The sequence below is a fragment of the Pipra filicauda genome, unplaced genomic scaffold, assembly GCF_003945595.2.
Source record: "Pipra filicauda isolate LSUMZ 115617 unplaced genomic scaffold, ASM394559v2 scaffold100_size2392355_pilon, whole genome shotgun sequence".
Lineage (NCBI taxonomy): Eukaryota > Metazoa > Chordata > Aves > Passeriformes > Pipridae > Pipra > Pipra filicauda.
In genome coordinates this window covers 841,265-855,802 of record NW_024103441.1, presented here as the reverse complement: position 1 = coordinate 855,802, position 14,538 = coordinate 841,265, and the positions used below count along the sequence as shown (strand labels likewise).

The window sequence follows — 14,538 nt, the reverse complement described above, 5'->3', positions numbered from 1 at the left end:
CTGCCATTGTTAAAACTACAAGAGAAAAAGGAAAGCTTTGCAATCCCATTTGAAATTTCGATTGGGTCTCACTTTCCTGACTGGCAGAGCATGAAGAAACATGCCATTCTCCCGAGGGGTCCGAAGGGAGCCCGCTGCAAGCCGCTCGCCCTCTTCACTGCCTGTTCTCTTCATCTTTCTGTTTAATAGAATCTTGCACCCAAAAGTTGGCTGACTGCAACATCAGGACACTGGGACTGAACTGGCAATTGGCAAAGTCCTCCAAGATATTTGTAAATTAGACCTTGGGAAACACCCTTAATCCTGTAGAGAGAAGTATGATTCTAACTTGTTGAAGCAAATCTTAGGAGGTTTTTGGTTCCCCTGAATGACAGATGACACTTACTCTATTTGTTTTTAAGTTAAAGGAAAAATTAAATTACTTTGTCAATGGCTGCAACACACTTTAGCAAAGCCTGGTACAACACTTAGAGTCCCAGTTCATTGCAAAAAATTAATCATTTTGCAGTCAGTCACCTTTGCCATTTCTAACGTTTTAAAATAAGATTCTGATCATTCATTGACAGTACCTGTTTGATACAATACTTGAGCTTTAAGCAGATGTTTATATTGTCCCAGTGAAGCTTCCTCACAGAAATACACGGATGGATGTTCAGTAATCACGTGCCACAAAACGTCACTCCTGGAAAGAACGAAATTGCAGAGGAAATTTAAAAACAAATCTTGCGTTCCAAAGTGACCTTTTGTGCTCAAAGAAATCCAGTGCTTTGAGACTTTGCAGCCTTCATTTGGAAAAGAGACAAGAGGAGTGATTAATCCCAATCCTGGAATGCTGTTGAAGAGGGCAATAACAAACAATGCAAATATCTGCTGCGAAGTTCACAGGGGTTAGAAAATAAGCTTATAGCACTTGAGCCAGCAGCTGTGAACTGCAGCCATCACCTGTCAGACAAGATACTGGTTCTGTTCAGTTTTACACTCGTGGGGGTTTTTTTGGCTCTGGGCTCTCTTTTCCATCATAACATAAAGTGCTTTTACCAGAGCAACCCTCCCAGGGAAGGGCATCGGAGGGGAGGCAGCTTTAACATTAAAGGTGCAATTGCTCGTGCAGCCAATACTGTTCAAAGTAACCCCTGGAAATGCACTTGGAGATGTCACTAATAAGATGTCACTAATAAATTCAACTACAAACTGATGGTACTTTTTTCTCCTACCTTGTCCTGGTATTTTAAATGTCTTGCTGGACTTGGCTTATCTAGCAGAGTCTTCCATTTGAAACGGATTTTGTATTTCATTCAGTTCTTCAAGGGTGTCTAAAGACCATTATGACTAATGAAAAGAGTATATTTATTTTTAAGTCAACAGTAATGGTGTATTCAGAGAAAAATAACATATTCAAGGTTTTAGTTGAGTCATGGGTTCATTTAGTTCTTCCAGTGTGTTCTTCTCATGTCAGCTAAAACTAGTACCTTTGTAATCTGATTTCAGAGATGTGCAGAATCTGTCAGTTATACAGTTTCCAGAGAATCTAAATGCTATGAACTCCTTAGGATTAAAATAAATAAATGGGGAAGAAGGGACTGATGCATAATGTCCCTTAACACAGACTCAGATGTGACTGCTAAAGGTAGTTTGTTGCAAGCTGGATAAAAAAAAAGAAAAAAAGGGAAAAAAAAGGGGGAAAAAAGTGTAAACCTGCACAGAAAATACCAGTGTCTTGTCTCTCAAATGCATCTTTGAATCTCCTCTGTTGATTTCAGTTGCTGTTGGGCAGATTTTTACAAGAGGGCACTTCCTGTCGAATCCATTCATGATGTGGAAGTTACCAAACTCTCTCACTCTTTCATATGCTCTGGTTATATGAAAGACTAATCAAACTACAGTATTGTACTAGCATTTCCCATGTATTTCTTTTGCTGAATTATACTGGCTAGTACTGTCCATGCAATTCTATTTCAAATATATTCAGTGTTTTTCTCTGGAATTCTCAACAATTGCATGGATGTAACTTCACTTTCTATTACAATTTTTTTTATACCCCCCTGAGAATATCTTCCTCTTGTCCAAAGGAGCTTTGAAATTCTGTGCCACCTTTGTGGAATAAAAGTCACAAAGAAGGAAAAGAAGAAGAAAAAAAGCCCAATACATCCCAACAGAAAAAAAAAAAAAGGAAAAGTGCTATATAGCTATTTTCTGCCCTGAAATGTGTTCTACATTTTTAATAAGATCCCAGATTGTCTGTAGCAGTGGCCACCTTTATTATTACTATTATTTTACAAGGAGTGAATGCCTTTGCTTCTGTTGCACACGTGCACATTTACTACCTTTTAATGGCTTGTTTAAATTAAATAACACAGTGCACTTAAAGTTCTGGGAGTCTTATTATCTCATTGAGATGCTGCCGCTCTTTTTGTATTGTGACAGAAACCCCTTGGTCAAATTGTATCTGTCTCTTTTTATCCCATTTTTACCAGTAGATAATGTTGCGATGAAAGATCCTCCGGACTTATTGGACAGGCAGAAATGCCTGGAGGCCTTGGCGTCTCTGCGGCACGCCAAATGGTTTCAGGTTGGCTATTTGTTCTTACCTTGTTGTTATTGTAGCCTTACGAGGTTTAATTTGAGACACTTTTAATTTTAATGCCTCTTTAATTTCTGACTAGTCCCTCCTAGAGCAAAGGTCTAGAATTCCGACCCCAGTGCTGTACCGTGCGAGGGCAAACGTGGCAGGGAGACAGCCAGCTGGTCCAGAGTTGTCATGAGGCTACAAAAGCAATCTTGACATTTCGCTTCCTTTTTTTATATGTCTCTCTAAATTCAAGTCTTGTACTTTTATAGAAGTGTTTTTATTTTGCATGAAGCTGATTAAGCATTAAGTAATAATAATTTAAAAAAAAAAAATCTATCCCAGGACTCTGTGCATTTAAAAAGAAAAGCAAAATTGAAGGCCAGGCTTTTGCAGGTGTATTGGAATCATTTTGTTTGTTTTAGGCCAGGGCAAATGGACTAAAATCATGTGTAATTGTCCTTCGTATTCTGCGGGATTTGTGCAACAGAGTCCCCACATGGGCACCACTGAAAGGCTGGGTAAGTACAGAAAGAGCTGAAGGCCACGAGGTCAGGTCTCAGATCTCCTGAGACTTGTAGCAATGTCTGGACTGGAGAGAGCAGTGTCCTCTATGAGACTCCTCCTTAAACCCCTTACCCTTTTCTCCCTGTGTAGGGAAACGAAGGAGAGTATTCCTTCAGTCTGTCACGGGTACTGATGCCATGGAAGGACACACATTGCTGTGGGCCTCACGCAGCCCTGAGCATTTGCAAGAGAATCCCACTCATTGCCTTCAGTCCCTCTTGCTTAGCTTTCCAAAAGAACCCTGCTCCCATGACAGTGCCCCTCCTGCCAGCAGCTCTTACCCTTCCAGAGGGGCAGGTTTGCTCTCGTGCCCAGAGAGGAACACTCTGTAGGTCAGCGGTGATGGTGTTTCTCTCTGAAAACCCTCTGAGAGGCAGAGAACACTCACCTGACCTGGCCTGAGAGGCTCCTCCTTTTCAACTTCCTGGGCAGACAGCGGAGAGCAGTTGGTGTCCTCTGAAGGCAGCTCAGAGCAGGGGACAAAGCCGTGTGCCACGAACGAGGATGAGGCCTCCTCTGGGATGGGCCTGTCCATTAGACCTGTAGTGGATTAAAAATGAGTCACCTGATGTGAATGTTCTTCCCCTCTGCCCCTCCATATTTAACTGCAGTCACAGTTACCCTTGTGTCCATACTAATCGTAATTTAATGTCTTCTAGCCACTCGAGCTTATATGTGAAAAATCTATAGGTACTTGTAATAGACCTTTGGGCGCTGGGGAAGCGTTGCGACGAGTCATGGAGTGTTTGGCATCTGGAATTCTGCTTCCCGGTAAGGGGCCAAATGAACTCCAGGAACACAAGGGGTTGATCAGCCAGCTTTAAATTTAGCTCTTGCTGTAGGATTAGATGAGAAATGCCTGCCTTGAACTCTGAATCTGCTGTAGAGTGAAACTAATGGTTTCTTGTATAAAATTAAAATAAAAAAAAAGGAGGTTGCGTGGTGGTCACTGTGTGAATGAGTACTGGCCACTGCAGGAGAGGTTAATGGGGGACGAAAGGAATGTGTGTAAATTAACCCCGATCTCATTAAGAGGTTACAAATAAATAGACTATGTAGCTGTCCAAATTATTTGGATTTTTTTTATTTTTAAACCTACTGCTTTCAGTTCATGTTATCACACACGTGCAGCGTTACCCTGCTAAATTCTCTGGCCAGTACTGCAAGGATTAAAACCTCGGGGTCAGCTTGCTCTGTACGAGGTCTGACTCCCTGCTGGAGAAGGTGTGCTCCCCTCTCTGCAGCAGCCAGTGCCAGCCTTCAGCATTCCCTGTCAGCCCCTGTTTCCATACTGCTTCTCTTTCCTCCCAGTAATCCCTCTGCCTCTCTCTCCCCGCCAGGAGGGCCGGGTCTGCACGACCCCTGCGAGCGCGAGCCCACGGATGCTTTGTCTGACATGACAGTGCAGCAAAAAGAAGCCATTACACACAGTGCCCAGGTAGGACACCCTGCAGATGGACTGCAGCAGGGAGAGCGGCTCAGTTCTCCTCTGCCAGGGGAACTTATTCCATGGCAGTCCTGGCAGTTCCTGTGGGGTGCTACCCTGGCCAGGTTAACCCCAGTTCAGGAGTGCAGGAGTTCAGTGTGTGTGAGTCCCCTCAGGCAGTGGGATGCCTGTGCCCTGCTCACATCCCACCTCGGTGCCCGTGGCACAGAGCCCTGGGTGGGCTCCCCTCAGGGAGGTGCCCCTGCACCCTGTGTGCCAGGAATTAACCAGTTGCACGTTTTTGGACAGTGCCATTCTCCCCAGCTGGAGAAGCTGCCTCCTCAGAGGAGGGGGTTTGTGTCTACAGACTTATCTACAAACTTGGCCAGCTGATGTGCAGTCCTGCTGGGATGTAACCCCTGTTTCTCCTCTCCCCCTGCAGCATGCCCTCAGACTATCAGCCTTTGGGCAGATCTATAAGGTGTTGGAAATGGATCCCCTCCCATCCAATAAGTCATTTCAGAAATATTCCTGGTCAGTTACTGACAAAGAAGGTAGGTATCATTTGTTCCAAAAATCACTGATTGGGCAGTAATCTAGGGGTTAATTTAGAATGGGTGAAGTTCCTGAGTTATGTGCTGTGAATGTGAAGTAGAGGCTTTTCTTGGTGTTATATGTGGGGTGATGTTTTTTACAAATATTTCATAGTTAGGAGAAAATCTGGAATTTCTGTTCTCTAGAAATACCAAGAGAGGAGTAGGGGTACTGCTACAATATAGCTGATGAATTTCTTTAACCAGGAAGGCCTTTGGCATCCAAAGAGCAGAAGCAGTGTTTGATTCTTATGCTGGGAAGTAAAGACTGTAAACTGTCAGAAGCATATAATGAGTGTCCATAATAAGAATTACCCAAGGATTCTTCCTAGAAAACAATATACATCTAATAAGAATAAATTTCCACTTGTATTTTTTGTAAAAACAATACTAGTGAAGTTCTTGCCTTAAGAGTAACTGTGGAAAACAGCCCTGCAGGTTTGCAGGGCTTGTCTCCCACCTGGTATTGGCCACAGACATCCTGCCTGGCCTGGTGCACTGAGCAGTAAACCAATATTGGCTTCTGTGCAGCAATAAGAGAGCTGTGACTGATGGATGAGCTCTTGTCACTATAAACAAGCAAGGAACCGTGTGGGACTAATCAGACTCCTGCTGTGGAATGTTGTTTTTCTAATGGCATATCCATATTACAAGGAACTTTATACCCCAGGTACAGGCTCGTCTGCTCTGAAGAGACCCTTTGAAGACAGTGTCGGGGATGACAAGGATCCAAATAAAAAGATGAAGCGTAATCTGAGGAAAAGTAAGTGCAGCACTTCTCCATTCTGTTTTCAAAGATCTATTGTACAGGGGGAGCTGCTTTAAAAGCTTCTCTGTGTTGGTGTGGTAGAGCATGTGAAAAAGTCTTTGGAACAAAAAGATGTTGTCTCTATCACCCCGCATTTGGAATGTCAAACACATCTCTTACTGTGCATCTGAATTTCCCCTGACATGTTTTACTAACTGAATGATTTGCATTTTTAACTGGGATTACCCATCAAGTTACACTAGAATTGAAGTTGTCCAAGCAGCTGAGGGATTTTATTGATAATGTCCCTATACTGTGGGTTTTTCAAAGTACTGCACTGACTTTGCTGAGTGAAGATTGGACTCTGCATTATTACCCTTCTTGGTCTCCCAAGACCTCCCACAAAAAAAAAAATAAAATGTTTGATCTACAAAACGTTAATGTTGCATATAGGCACAGACTGGAAGTCTCTCAGCATTGCTGGGATCCAGTCCTTCTGGGGGCCATTTGCATTGTGCTACCTGGGTGCCAGCTCTGGACCTTGTTCCCCACTACCTATAAAACTTGTTACTCCTTTTATAGCAGCCAGGAAGAGTACAGCTAGCTGCAAAAGAGTTGTGTTAATATAAAAACCGGGTAATTATAGTTGCTACCCCAAATTAGACTTATTAAATAATATAGTTTATATTAAATATTATAGTTTATATTAAATGATATAATTAATCTTATTAAAGCCTTATGGCTCTCCTCAACCTCTGAGAGGCCAAGGGGTGGTTTTGCTCCTTGATACAAACAGAAGGCACTGAAATGCAAACTGTTTCATTTTTCTGTTCATCTTGTTTTGTTCATTTTCCTTCCCCCTCCTTCCCCCACCCTTTCTACTATCTTGTACTAGTACTAGATAGTAAAGCAATAGATCTCATGAATGCTCTGATGAGGCTGAACCAAATCAGGCCAGGGCTTCAGTATAAGCTGCTGTCACAGTCTGGTCCAGTCCATGCCCCAGTCTTCACAATGTCTGTAGATGTTGATGGTACGACTTATGAAGCATCAGGACCTTCTAAGAAAACAGCCAAGCTCCATGTGGCAGTGAAGGTAAGGCAGCCTCAAGTAATCTGCTAACCCCAGATCTTGGGACAGAGTATGAAATGTGGATAGAACTAGTAATATGAAACCTCAAAATCAAAAAACATTGGATGAAGCTGAGGTGCTTTCTTTGTGCTTTAAACATGGCTGGGCATGGTTCAAAGAGCATCACTGGTTTTGTGCTGTCGGGGGGCAGAACTTCCCAGGGCTCTGCAGGTCAGCTCACGTTGCAATGGACTGAATGTGGTGGTCAAGTCCTGGATGGGGGGATTCAGTTGAGTTCTGTTCTATTCCTTCCTATGTTGGTTTGGAAACAGCATGCTGGTGGCTCCCTCTTTCTCCCCTTCCTTCTGTCCATTCCTGGCTTGTGAGCACCTGGAAAGATGGAGTTGTTTCCTGGCCTCAGTGTCTGAAAGAGTACCTTTGTGTACTGGGAGGAGCAGTGGATGTAAATGATGGGTCTCCAGTCAAATTTCCACTAGGACTGTGGTCTCATTCTGGGACGAGTCAACCTGCTGTTCTTCTTGGGGGTGCTCTACATGACAGCAGTGGCAGACTGGAACACCCAGTGTGAGCATCTCCCACATGTGGTGCTTGGGGACGTGGTTCAGTGGGGGCTTGGCAGGGCTGGGGTAACCAATGGTTGGATTCGATGATCTTACAGGTCTTTTCTAACCTAAGTGGTTCTGTGAAAGAACCTCTGTTAACAGAACTTGCAGCTCTGACAGGAACAGGCCCATCTGTGTTCTGTGCTTTGTTTTGTTTTGAACAAGAATTTCCTTTTCAGAAGCTTCATCTGGCAACTTTCTGCTTTCCTTTGACTTCAGTTTTCAAAATCCCATTGTCCTATGTGCTTTCAAGTTCAAAGTGTCCAGAAGTATCTGAGGGCATGTGTTGTTCCTCCAGGAAAAGTAGCTCTCTGCATGTGTGTCCTTCCAGACCTTCTGCCTTATTCTTTTTATTTTGCCTCCCTCCCTGCAATTGTTAAAAAAAAGGCCCAAAAAACCCACTTGCCCTGAAAATCTGTGACTGCTCTGCCCTTGAACCTCTCTGCATCAGCCAGATCTGTGCTGGTGCCGACCCAGCTCCGTTTTCTCTAAATTTACACATCAAAACATCCACGATTCAAGCCAAGAGGAAATGGGTGGTGTGGTAGAGACTTGCTGTTTTTCTTTCTTTCCTTTCCTAGCAGATCCAGGCCCTGCCTTCCCACTCTTATAAGAGGGAATAATGTGACCATTTCACTTTCTAATCTGACCTCTTTAAAATGTAGAAGCCCTGAAAATGCAGCCAGATGTTCCCCGATGGCATGGGAGCTGAGCCTGGGGTTACCTGTGCAGTTCTCAGCTGAGGGTTGGAACAAAGTGATTTTTGCAGACTTTGTTCTTGGGACTAAATTTTCAGCAGGGCTTCAGGTTCTTCTCAAATTCCTTTAGCCTGGTAGCTCTGCACGGCTGGGTCAGGAAGCTGGTGAAGGGAGAGGCTGGCCTTGCTAGTGGAGCATGTTTTTGAAGGAACTGAACTCCAGAAGTACCATCTTGTACAAGGTTTTAATACTCACAAGACTGTTTGCCTTGTTTGCCCCACAGTCCATCTCCTGATCTGTCCATAGACACAGAGAGGGGAAACATCATGTGTGACTGGGCTTTTAAACAGTGTCTTTAATCTCTTATTTTACAAGGAATTCTCGAGATGCGTATGATGCTCATGAGTAATTGCTATCTTTGAGACTAAAATTCTTGTTTGTGTTGATTCCACTTTTGGAAACCTGAAATTATTTTCCCCATTGATACTGTATTCCCCACTGATATCCATTGAAATGGTTATCTCCATTTCAAATAGGAGAAAACTACCATTCTAAGCAATCTGCTTGTATTAAGTGTATGGTGGATGTTTTTTGGTGTTGTGATCAGCTTTGTATTTGTTCCTGTCCCGCTGCCTCTGTCACAGTTCATTTCCTGGGGCTTTGTTGTAGGTTTTACAAGCCATGGGGTATCCCACTGGTTTTGATGCAGATGCGGAGTGTGTGAGTTCTGATGAAAAATCAGATACTGAAGGTAAAAATGAAACTACGTCTTCAATCTCAAGCAATAATACTGGAAATTCCACAGCGGACACCTCTGCTACCCTAGAGGTGAGGATTGCCTGGAAGGTACAAGTGACAGAGAGATGTGGGCTTTGGGTTTTTGCTTTTTACTGGGTTTTTTTCCTGTTCTTGTCAAGATATTAAAACATGAATTTTTTCACTTGGGAGACACTTAATTTCCAGAGAGTGTGTTATCATGGATAACTCAAATCACATACATGTTTAGTCCACTGAGAAATTTCCAGGGAAAGGGGGTGTTTTAAACCCAACTGCCCTGTTTGTAACCGAGGCTGAGAGCATTCCATTGCAGGCTGATCCGCTGGTGTGCTGAGATCTCAGCTTTACCTTCCTTGCTCTCCAGACAGTAACAGATATTTCTGCTGAACACGTGACTCGGGGTATGAGACTCCTTCAGTCAGAGCTGGGCAGTGCCAGGCCGTAATTAGACAGAGCAGAGACGTGTGCAGGGTTGGGAAGGCCAGTCTGTCCTCTCGGTGATAAAGCCTTCCCTTTCAAGGAACTTGACACCACGGCCCCACCTTCAGCTCTGCATTCTCTCAGGGTTGTAGTTCCAAGTTCAGGTTGTGCAGGCACCAGACCGGGCCATGAGGACACTGCCCTCGCCAACAAACGGCTGTGACTTCTTTGACACCATTGTCTGTCCTCCTGCCCTTCTTCAGAGACTTCCCACGTGCTCTGCCAGCACAGCACGTCTTGCTGCAGCCAAGGCAGTGTTACCTGGGATACAGGTCTGCGCAGCTTTGGCCGCCTTTTGAAGAGATAAAGGCTCTAAAGTAACACCCTGAATGTCTCTCTAGGTAAGAACTCAGGGTCCCATACTCACAGCAAGTGGCAAAAACCCGGTGATGGAGCTCAATGAAAAGAGAAGAGGTCTCAAGTACGAGCTCATCTCTGAGACCGGGGGGAGCCACGACAAGCGCTTTGTGATGGAGGTGAGTGCAGCAGAGCTGCAGTTGGGGGGGGTTTATTACCATGGGTCAGAGCCCCTTGCTGCTGCAGTTCAGGGTATAGTGCAGGCAAGGATGTTGGTCTGTAAGGCATTGATGAAATCGAGGGGAGCCTCACGGGATTCCTGTCAAGGAAGGCTCCAGGGGATGGGCTAAATCCAGTATCCAACAGATACTGCTCCTCTCTGAATTGCACTTGTGGTTTCCAGATTCCCAGAATATGGGATACACTAGTTCCCAGGATAACCCTGGTATCCTTTACCAGCTTCATATCTAGAATGAATGGAAATTTGTCACATAAAACACAAGAGGATTTTTTCCTCCTCAGGTTCTCTGTGGGTGGCACCTCAGCCCAGTGGGTGCAGTATGGTATTCCCAGAGATCAATACCAGGCATAAACTCATGTCTCAATTTTCAGGTAGAAGTAGATGGGCAGAAGTTCAGAGGTGCAGGCCCAAACAAGAAGGTAGCAAAAGCAAGTGCTGCATTAGCAGCACTTGAAAAACTGTTTTCTGGGCCTAATGCAGCAAACAACAAGAAGAAGAAAATTCTTCCTCAGGTAAGAATTGTTACTTGCTTTTTGGACTCTGTTATCCCAGCTCTGGATTGTTTTTTGATACAGGAGGCAGCATTCTAGTAAAGTAAGGTTAACACAGGCTGCTGTTGTTGTGAGGTGGTTGTTTGTCTTTGGGGTGAAATCCTGGCCTGCTGCAGTGGGTTCAGGAGGGTAAGACAGAAGCCAAGACAGTGCTGTAGGTCGAGGAGAGGAAGCTTGTAAGGAGGTGGGAAAAGAGCAGGGAGGAGCAGCAGAGAGAGGGTCAGAAGCCAGTGGTGTTCAGTGCTGACCAAATGTGAGGTAAATAAGGGGGTGTGGGTGAGGGAACTGCTGGGCTCTGCGGTCAGTGCCCAGGCAAGGGGCCTGCTGTGTTCCTGTCAGTCACAGCCTCCAGCACAGACTGCTCCAGCCCGCGCCCAGCCAGCCTGGCACATCTGGCATGTTAAAGAGCTCTCTGAAAGGGGTCATTTAATGCAGGTGGCTTTGTATTCCAGCAACACTTTCACTCTCTGAATTGCTATTTTTTGTCACTCTGGGCAGACTAAAGGGGTTGTCAATACAGCTGTTTCTGCAGCAGTCCAGGCTGTTCGAGGCAGAGGACGAGGTGCTTTAACACGAGGGGCATTTGTCGGGGCAGCTGCTGCTACTGGATACATAACACCAGGTAAGGCACCACACTCAGAGCTGATACTTTAATTTTTGTCTGCCAGGGCATTCTTTTTCATGTGTGTCAGTCACCTGTGTAAGTGATTTCTTTAATCATCTGAGATGAAGCAGAAGGCAGAATTCATGGGGCTCTAAATAAATCAAAGAGATGGAAAGCTGGCGGTGCGTGTCCTTTAAAATGAGTGTACAACTTGAAGCTTGGTGTGCACAGAGCACAGCTATGGGCATAATGGCTTTCCTGGCTTTATTATTTTATGATTTGTCTTCTTCATAGTTCACTGCCATGGCACAATTCCCAAAACTCTCTTCCTACCTAAGAACCTCCTGGATCATGTGCTGTTTAGCATTAGGAGTGGCCTTCCCAAGAAACCCTTGTGGACATGAAGTCGGGAGGCTCCAGAGTCCCTGAGCTCCCAGAAACTTTCTAAATGAACTGCACCTGGAAGCATCTATCAGTAGCTTCTGTGGTGGCCAAAAATAAAGGAATTTCTGTTCATACTCTGGCTGATGTGGAGTCATGCATTGTTCTGATAGCAGAAACTGCTTTGGAAGTCCAAAGGCTTCTCGTTCCCATTTCACATTTAACCAAGAAAAAGTTAACAAAACGGACACTTTCTCCTTCCCCTTACTTTTCAAAGTGCATTTTCTTTGTGACTCTACAACATGCCTAAGGTTTGCAGATGACAGGGAGGGGAATCCAGACATTGTTTTCACTTGTTTTAAGAACCACAGATTTGTAAGAATGAGATGTTGAAGATGCCTTAGTCAAAGCAAATCCAGTAGCTTCCAGAAAATAACACTTACATTCCTCATGCTCAGGTTTTCAGATTACAGCATGAGCACTAATTACACCCTCCAGCAGCTCAGTGTGCCAACAGCACAGCCCTGTTGTTTGGGAGCCTTCCTTCCTGGCACAGTCAGCAGCCTGCCGTCTTCATTGTTCCTGTATGGTCATGTCATTTTAAATATTAAAAACCAGTAATTCATTTTTAATGGCTGTTAACATTGTTTTTGGAACTGTCTGTCTGCCTGAGGAGTCATTTATGAGACACTTTAACCTGCCAGGGGCATGCTTCTTGCCAGTGTGGAATTACTCCAGAAATAAGTTTAATTTCCCAGTTGCTGCAGTTAAGCTTTTATTGGCCTTGGCCTTCACAGATTATTTCTCTCCATCCTCTATTCTTGTCAGAAATCTCTTGCTTTTTGTGATGACACAAGCAATCTCAACAGAAAAAACCCCCGTAGAGCCTCCATGAACCACTGAGATGTAGTGACCAATGTTGGTGTTATCTCTGTTGCTTTTTGTCTCGCTCCAGTCACACTTTGCTCTCTGGGGGAAAACGATCCTGCTCTGTTTATGTGGAGGTGTTCAGGTGTCCTCTGGGGAACTTTGTCTGCGTGAAATGGCAGAGAAAGCAAAATTCACAGGAGCTTTACCAATGGGGATGTAGCATTTGTCACAGGCATCCAGCACTCCCCTCTTTATAATGAAAATTTAGGAAAATGACTGTTCTCTGCATAGACTGCACTTGTGTTTTAGGAAGCACATAAGCAAATACGGGATGTCTGGGTCATGCCAACTCTGTGCTCTGACAGTGCAGACTTGAGGGATTCAGCTGAAAAGAAAATGCTGAGGAAAGGAAATAGGGAATTTGATGCTGAGGCTTGAGGAAGTCCCAGAGTAGCTTGTTCTTCAGGCCACTGCACAGGATGTTGGTGCTTTCCACAGCACTTCCAGGTGTTGGTGTCTGTCTTTGCTGCAGTGCCCTGCAGGGTGCAGGTGTGCCTGACCCCTGTCTGTGTTTCCCTGCAGGCTATGGAGCACCGTATGGGTACAGCACAGCGGCGCCAGCCTACGGTAGGTACACACTGTCAGTAACACCCCGAGCCCGGGCACTACAGGGGGGGCCGTCCACGGGTGCCAGGGCCAGGAGAAACTCAGAGAGATTAAAGCTCTTAAACCATGACAAAACACTCTTATGCCATAACCTTGTGGTTCTTTTTTGGTTGGAGTAGCTTTTTGCCTCTGCTTTGCCTGGTCTGTGGAAGGACTGCTTGTTCTAATTGCCTGTTCCCTTTATACTGGAACCCAGTGGAAGTAGTTCCCTTACTTTTTACAGCCAACCCATGCTCCATTCAAAGACTACCGAAGGGCCTATTTCAGCATCTCTGACCCACATTTAGCTAAGTGGCATTACAGTAACATTGGTGAAATGTTTGTCCCCAAGTGTAAGTGGCTTGTGGACAAATCTCCCTTAATGCTGTCAACTCTGTGAAAGCTATGGGCAAATACACCCCCACAGGCTAAACCACCACTGCTTGGGACAACAGGATGGGTTTGGGTTGCTTGGACTGTTAGTGATCAGACTGAAGGCAGCCAGGACATGGTCATTTGCCACAATGCTTTTTACTATGAAACGTGTGATATTAGGCTGGCAAAGCACTGGTTTCGTGGAGATTGTAAAATGAGCTGATGACCAGAGAGCTGTGATGGAAGGGTTTTTCTTAACTTGGCTTCTCCCTCCCCACTGGCTTGTTTGACGCTGGACTAACAATGCATTCCTCTAACCGGCCCTTTTGGTTACTTTGAATGAGGTTTATGTGGCAATGGGAGCAGAGCAGTTTGGAGTCAGTGATATGTCCTGGCACACACAACTGAGCCCCCAGAACCAGTCCCAGCAGCCTGTCCCATGGCAGGGACTGCTCACAGCCTGCTGCTCAAATGGCCAGCACTTTTCAAGGCCTGCACTTTTTCCTATGGGAAACTTTGGCTTTTTAGCATTTGCAGTGCTTATTCCTCCCAAATCTGTGTCACTTGGGCAATGCCAACTCCCCTGATACTATTATAAAAGTTCAGAATATTTTGAAATGTTGATTTCATGACTTTTACAACAGTACAAGCTCTAAGAAGGGAAGAATGCTGCTGCTTTATGGAAAGTGTTTGTTTTGCCTGACTGGGACCAGCTGGTCCAATTCTGTACTGAAAGGGGATGGAGGATGGGCCCACGGGCTGCACTCAGTGTGGAATTCTCCTCTCAAAACTGGAGCAAACCTCTCCAGTTTTAGACCTGCTGACTGGCCACGTGCTCTGACAGAAGGGCAGCTGGCAGCAGGGCTGTCCCATGGAGTGTTGTCCTTTGTGGTGCATCACACAAGGAACAGCTACATGTTTCCTCAGGGAAAAATGAAAGGAAATTTAGTTTAGGGTATGGATTTTTAAAAAATCCCCTTGGTTCTTTCCAAGCAACAGTCTCAGAGGATAACCAGGATGAGTGG

At 44.9% G+C, this 14,538-nt stretch overlaps 1 protein-coding gene and 1 long non-coding RNA gene across 13 annotated transcripts in view; one reads left to right on the top strand and one right to left on the bottom strand.

Annotated features, from left to right (window-relative positions):
• The window catches only part of LOC113998547, a 63,745-nt gene that overhangs the window by 29,399 nt on the left and 19,808 nt on the right, over positions 1-14,538 (bottom strand). For all 4 annotated transcript variants that reach the window (XR_005563737.1, XR_005563751.1, XR_005563743.1 and 1 more), the window contains exons 4-5: positions 3,522-3,673; positions 570-682 (exon numbers count right to left, since the gene is read on the bottom strand). This is a non-coding gene — a long non-coding RNA (uncharacterized LOC113998547). The remainder of the gene's footprint in view (positions 1-569; positions 683-3,521; positions 3,674-14,538) is intronic.
• LOC113998543 (spermatid perinuclear RNA binding protein) overlaps positions 1-14,538 on the top strand; it is a 59,269-nt gene that overhangs the window by 30,637 nt on the left and 14,094 nt on the right. For 6 of the 9 annotated variants that reach the window (XR_005563602.1, XM_039381492.1, XM_027741387.2 and 3 more), the window contains exons 6-17: positions 2,475-2,569; positions 2,992-3,087; positions 3,793-3,904; positions 4,474-4,571; positions 5,002-5,113; positions 5,823-5,915; positions 6,796-6,995; positions 8,962-9,120; positions 9,891-10,025; positions 10,459-10,599; positions 11,137-11,260; positions 13,076-13,120. Coding sequence is in view for 8 of the 9 variants with exons in the window: in XM_039381492.1 (XP_039237426.1) it covers positions 2,475-2,569; positions 2,992-3,087; positions 3,793-3,904; positions 4,474-4,571; positions 5,002-5,113; positions 5,823-5,915; positions 6,796-6,995; positions 8,962-9,120; positions 9,891-10,025; positions 10,459-10,599; positions 11,137-11,260; positions 13,076-13,120 (1,410 nt within the window). In the remaining variant the exon portion in view is untranslated. Of the gene's footprint in view, positions 1-2,474; positions 2,570-2,991; positions 3,088-3,792; positions 3,905-4,473; positions 4,572-5,001; positions 5,114-5,822; positions 5,916-6,795; positions 6,996-8,961; positions 9,121-9,890; positions 10,026-10,458; positions 10,600-11,136; positions 11,261-11,536; positions 11,761-13,075; positions 13,121-14,538 lie in introns of those variants that run through there. The other 3 variants (XM_039381537.1, XM_027741381.2, XM_027741382.2) reach the window with 2 other exon arrangements.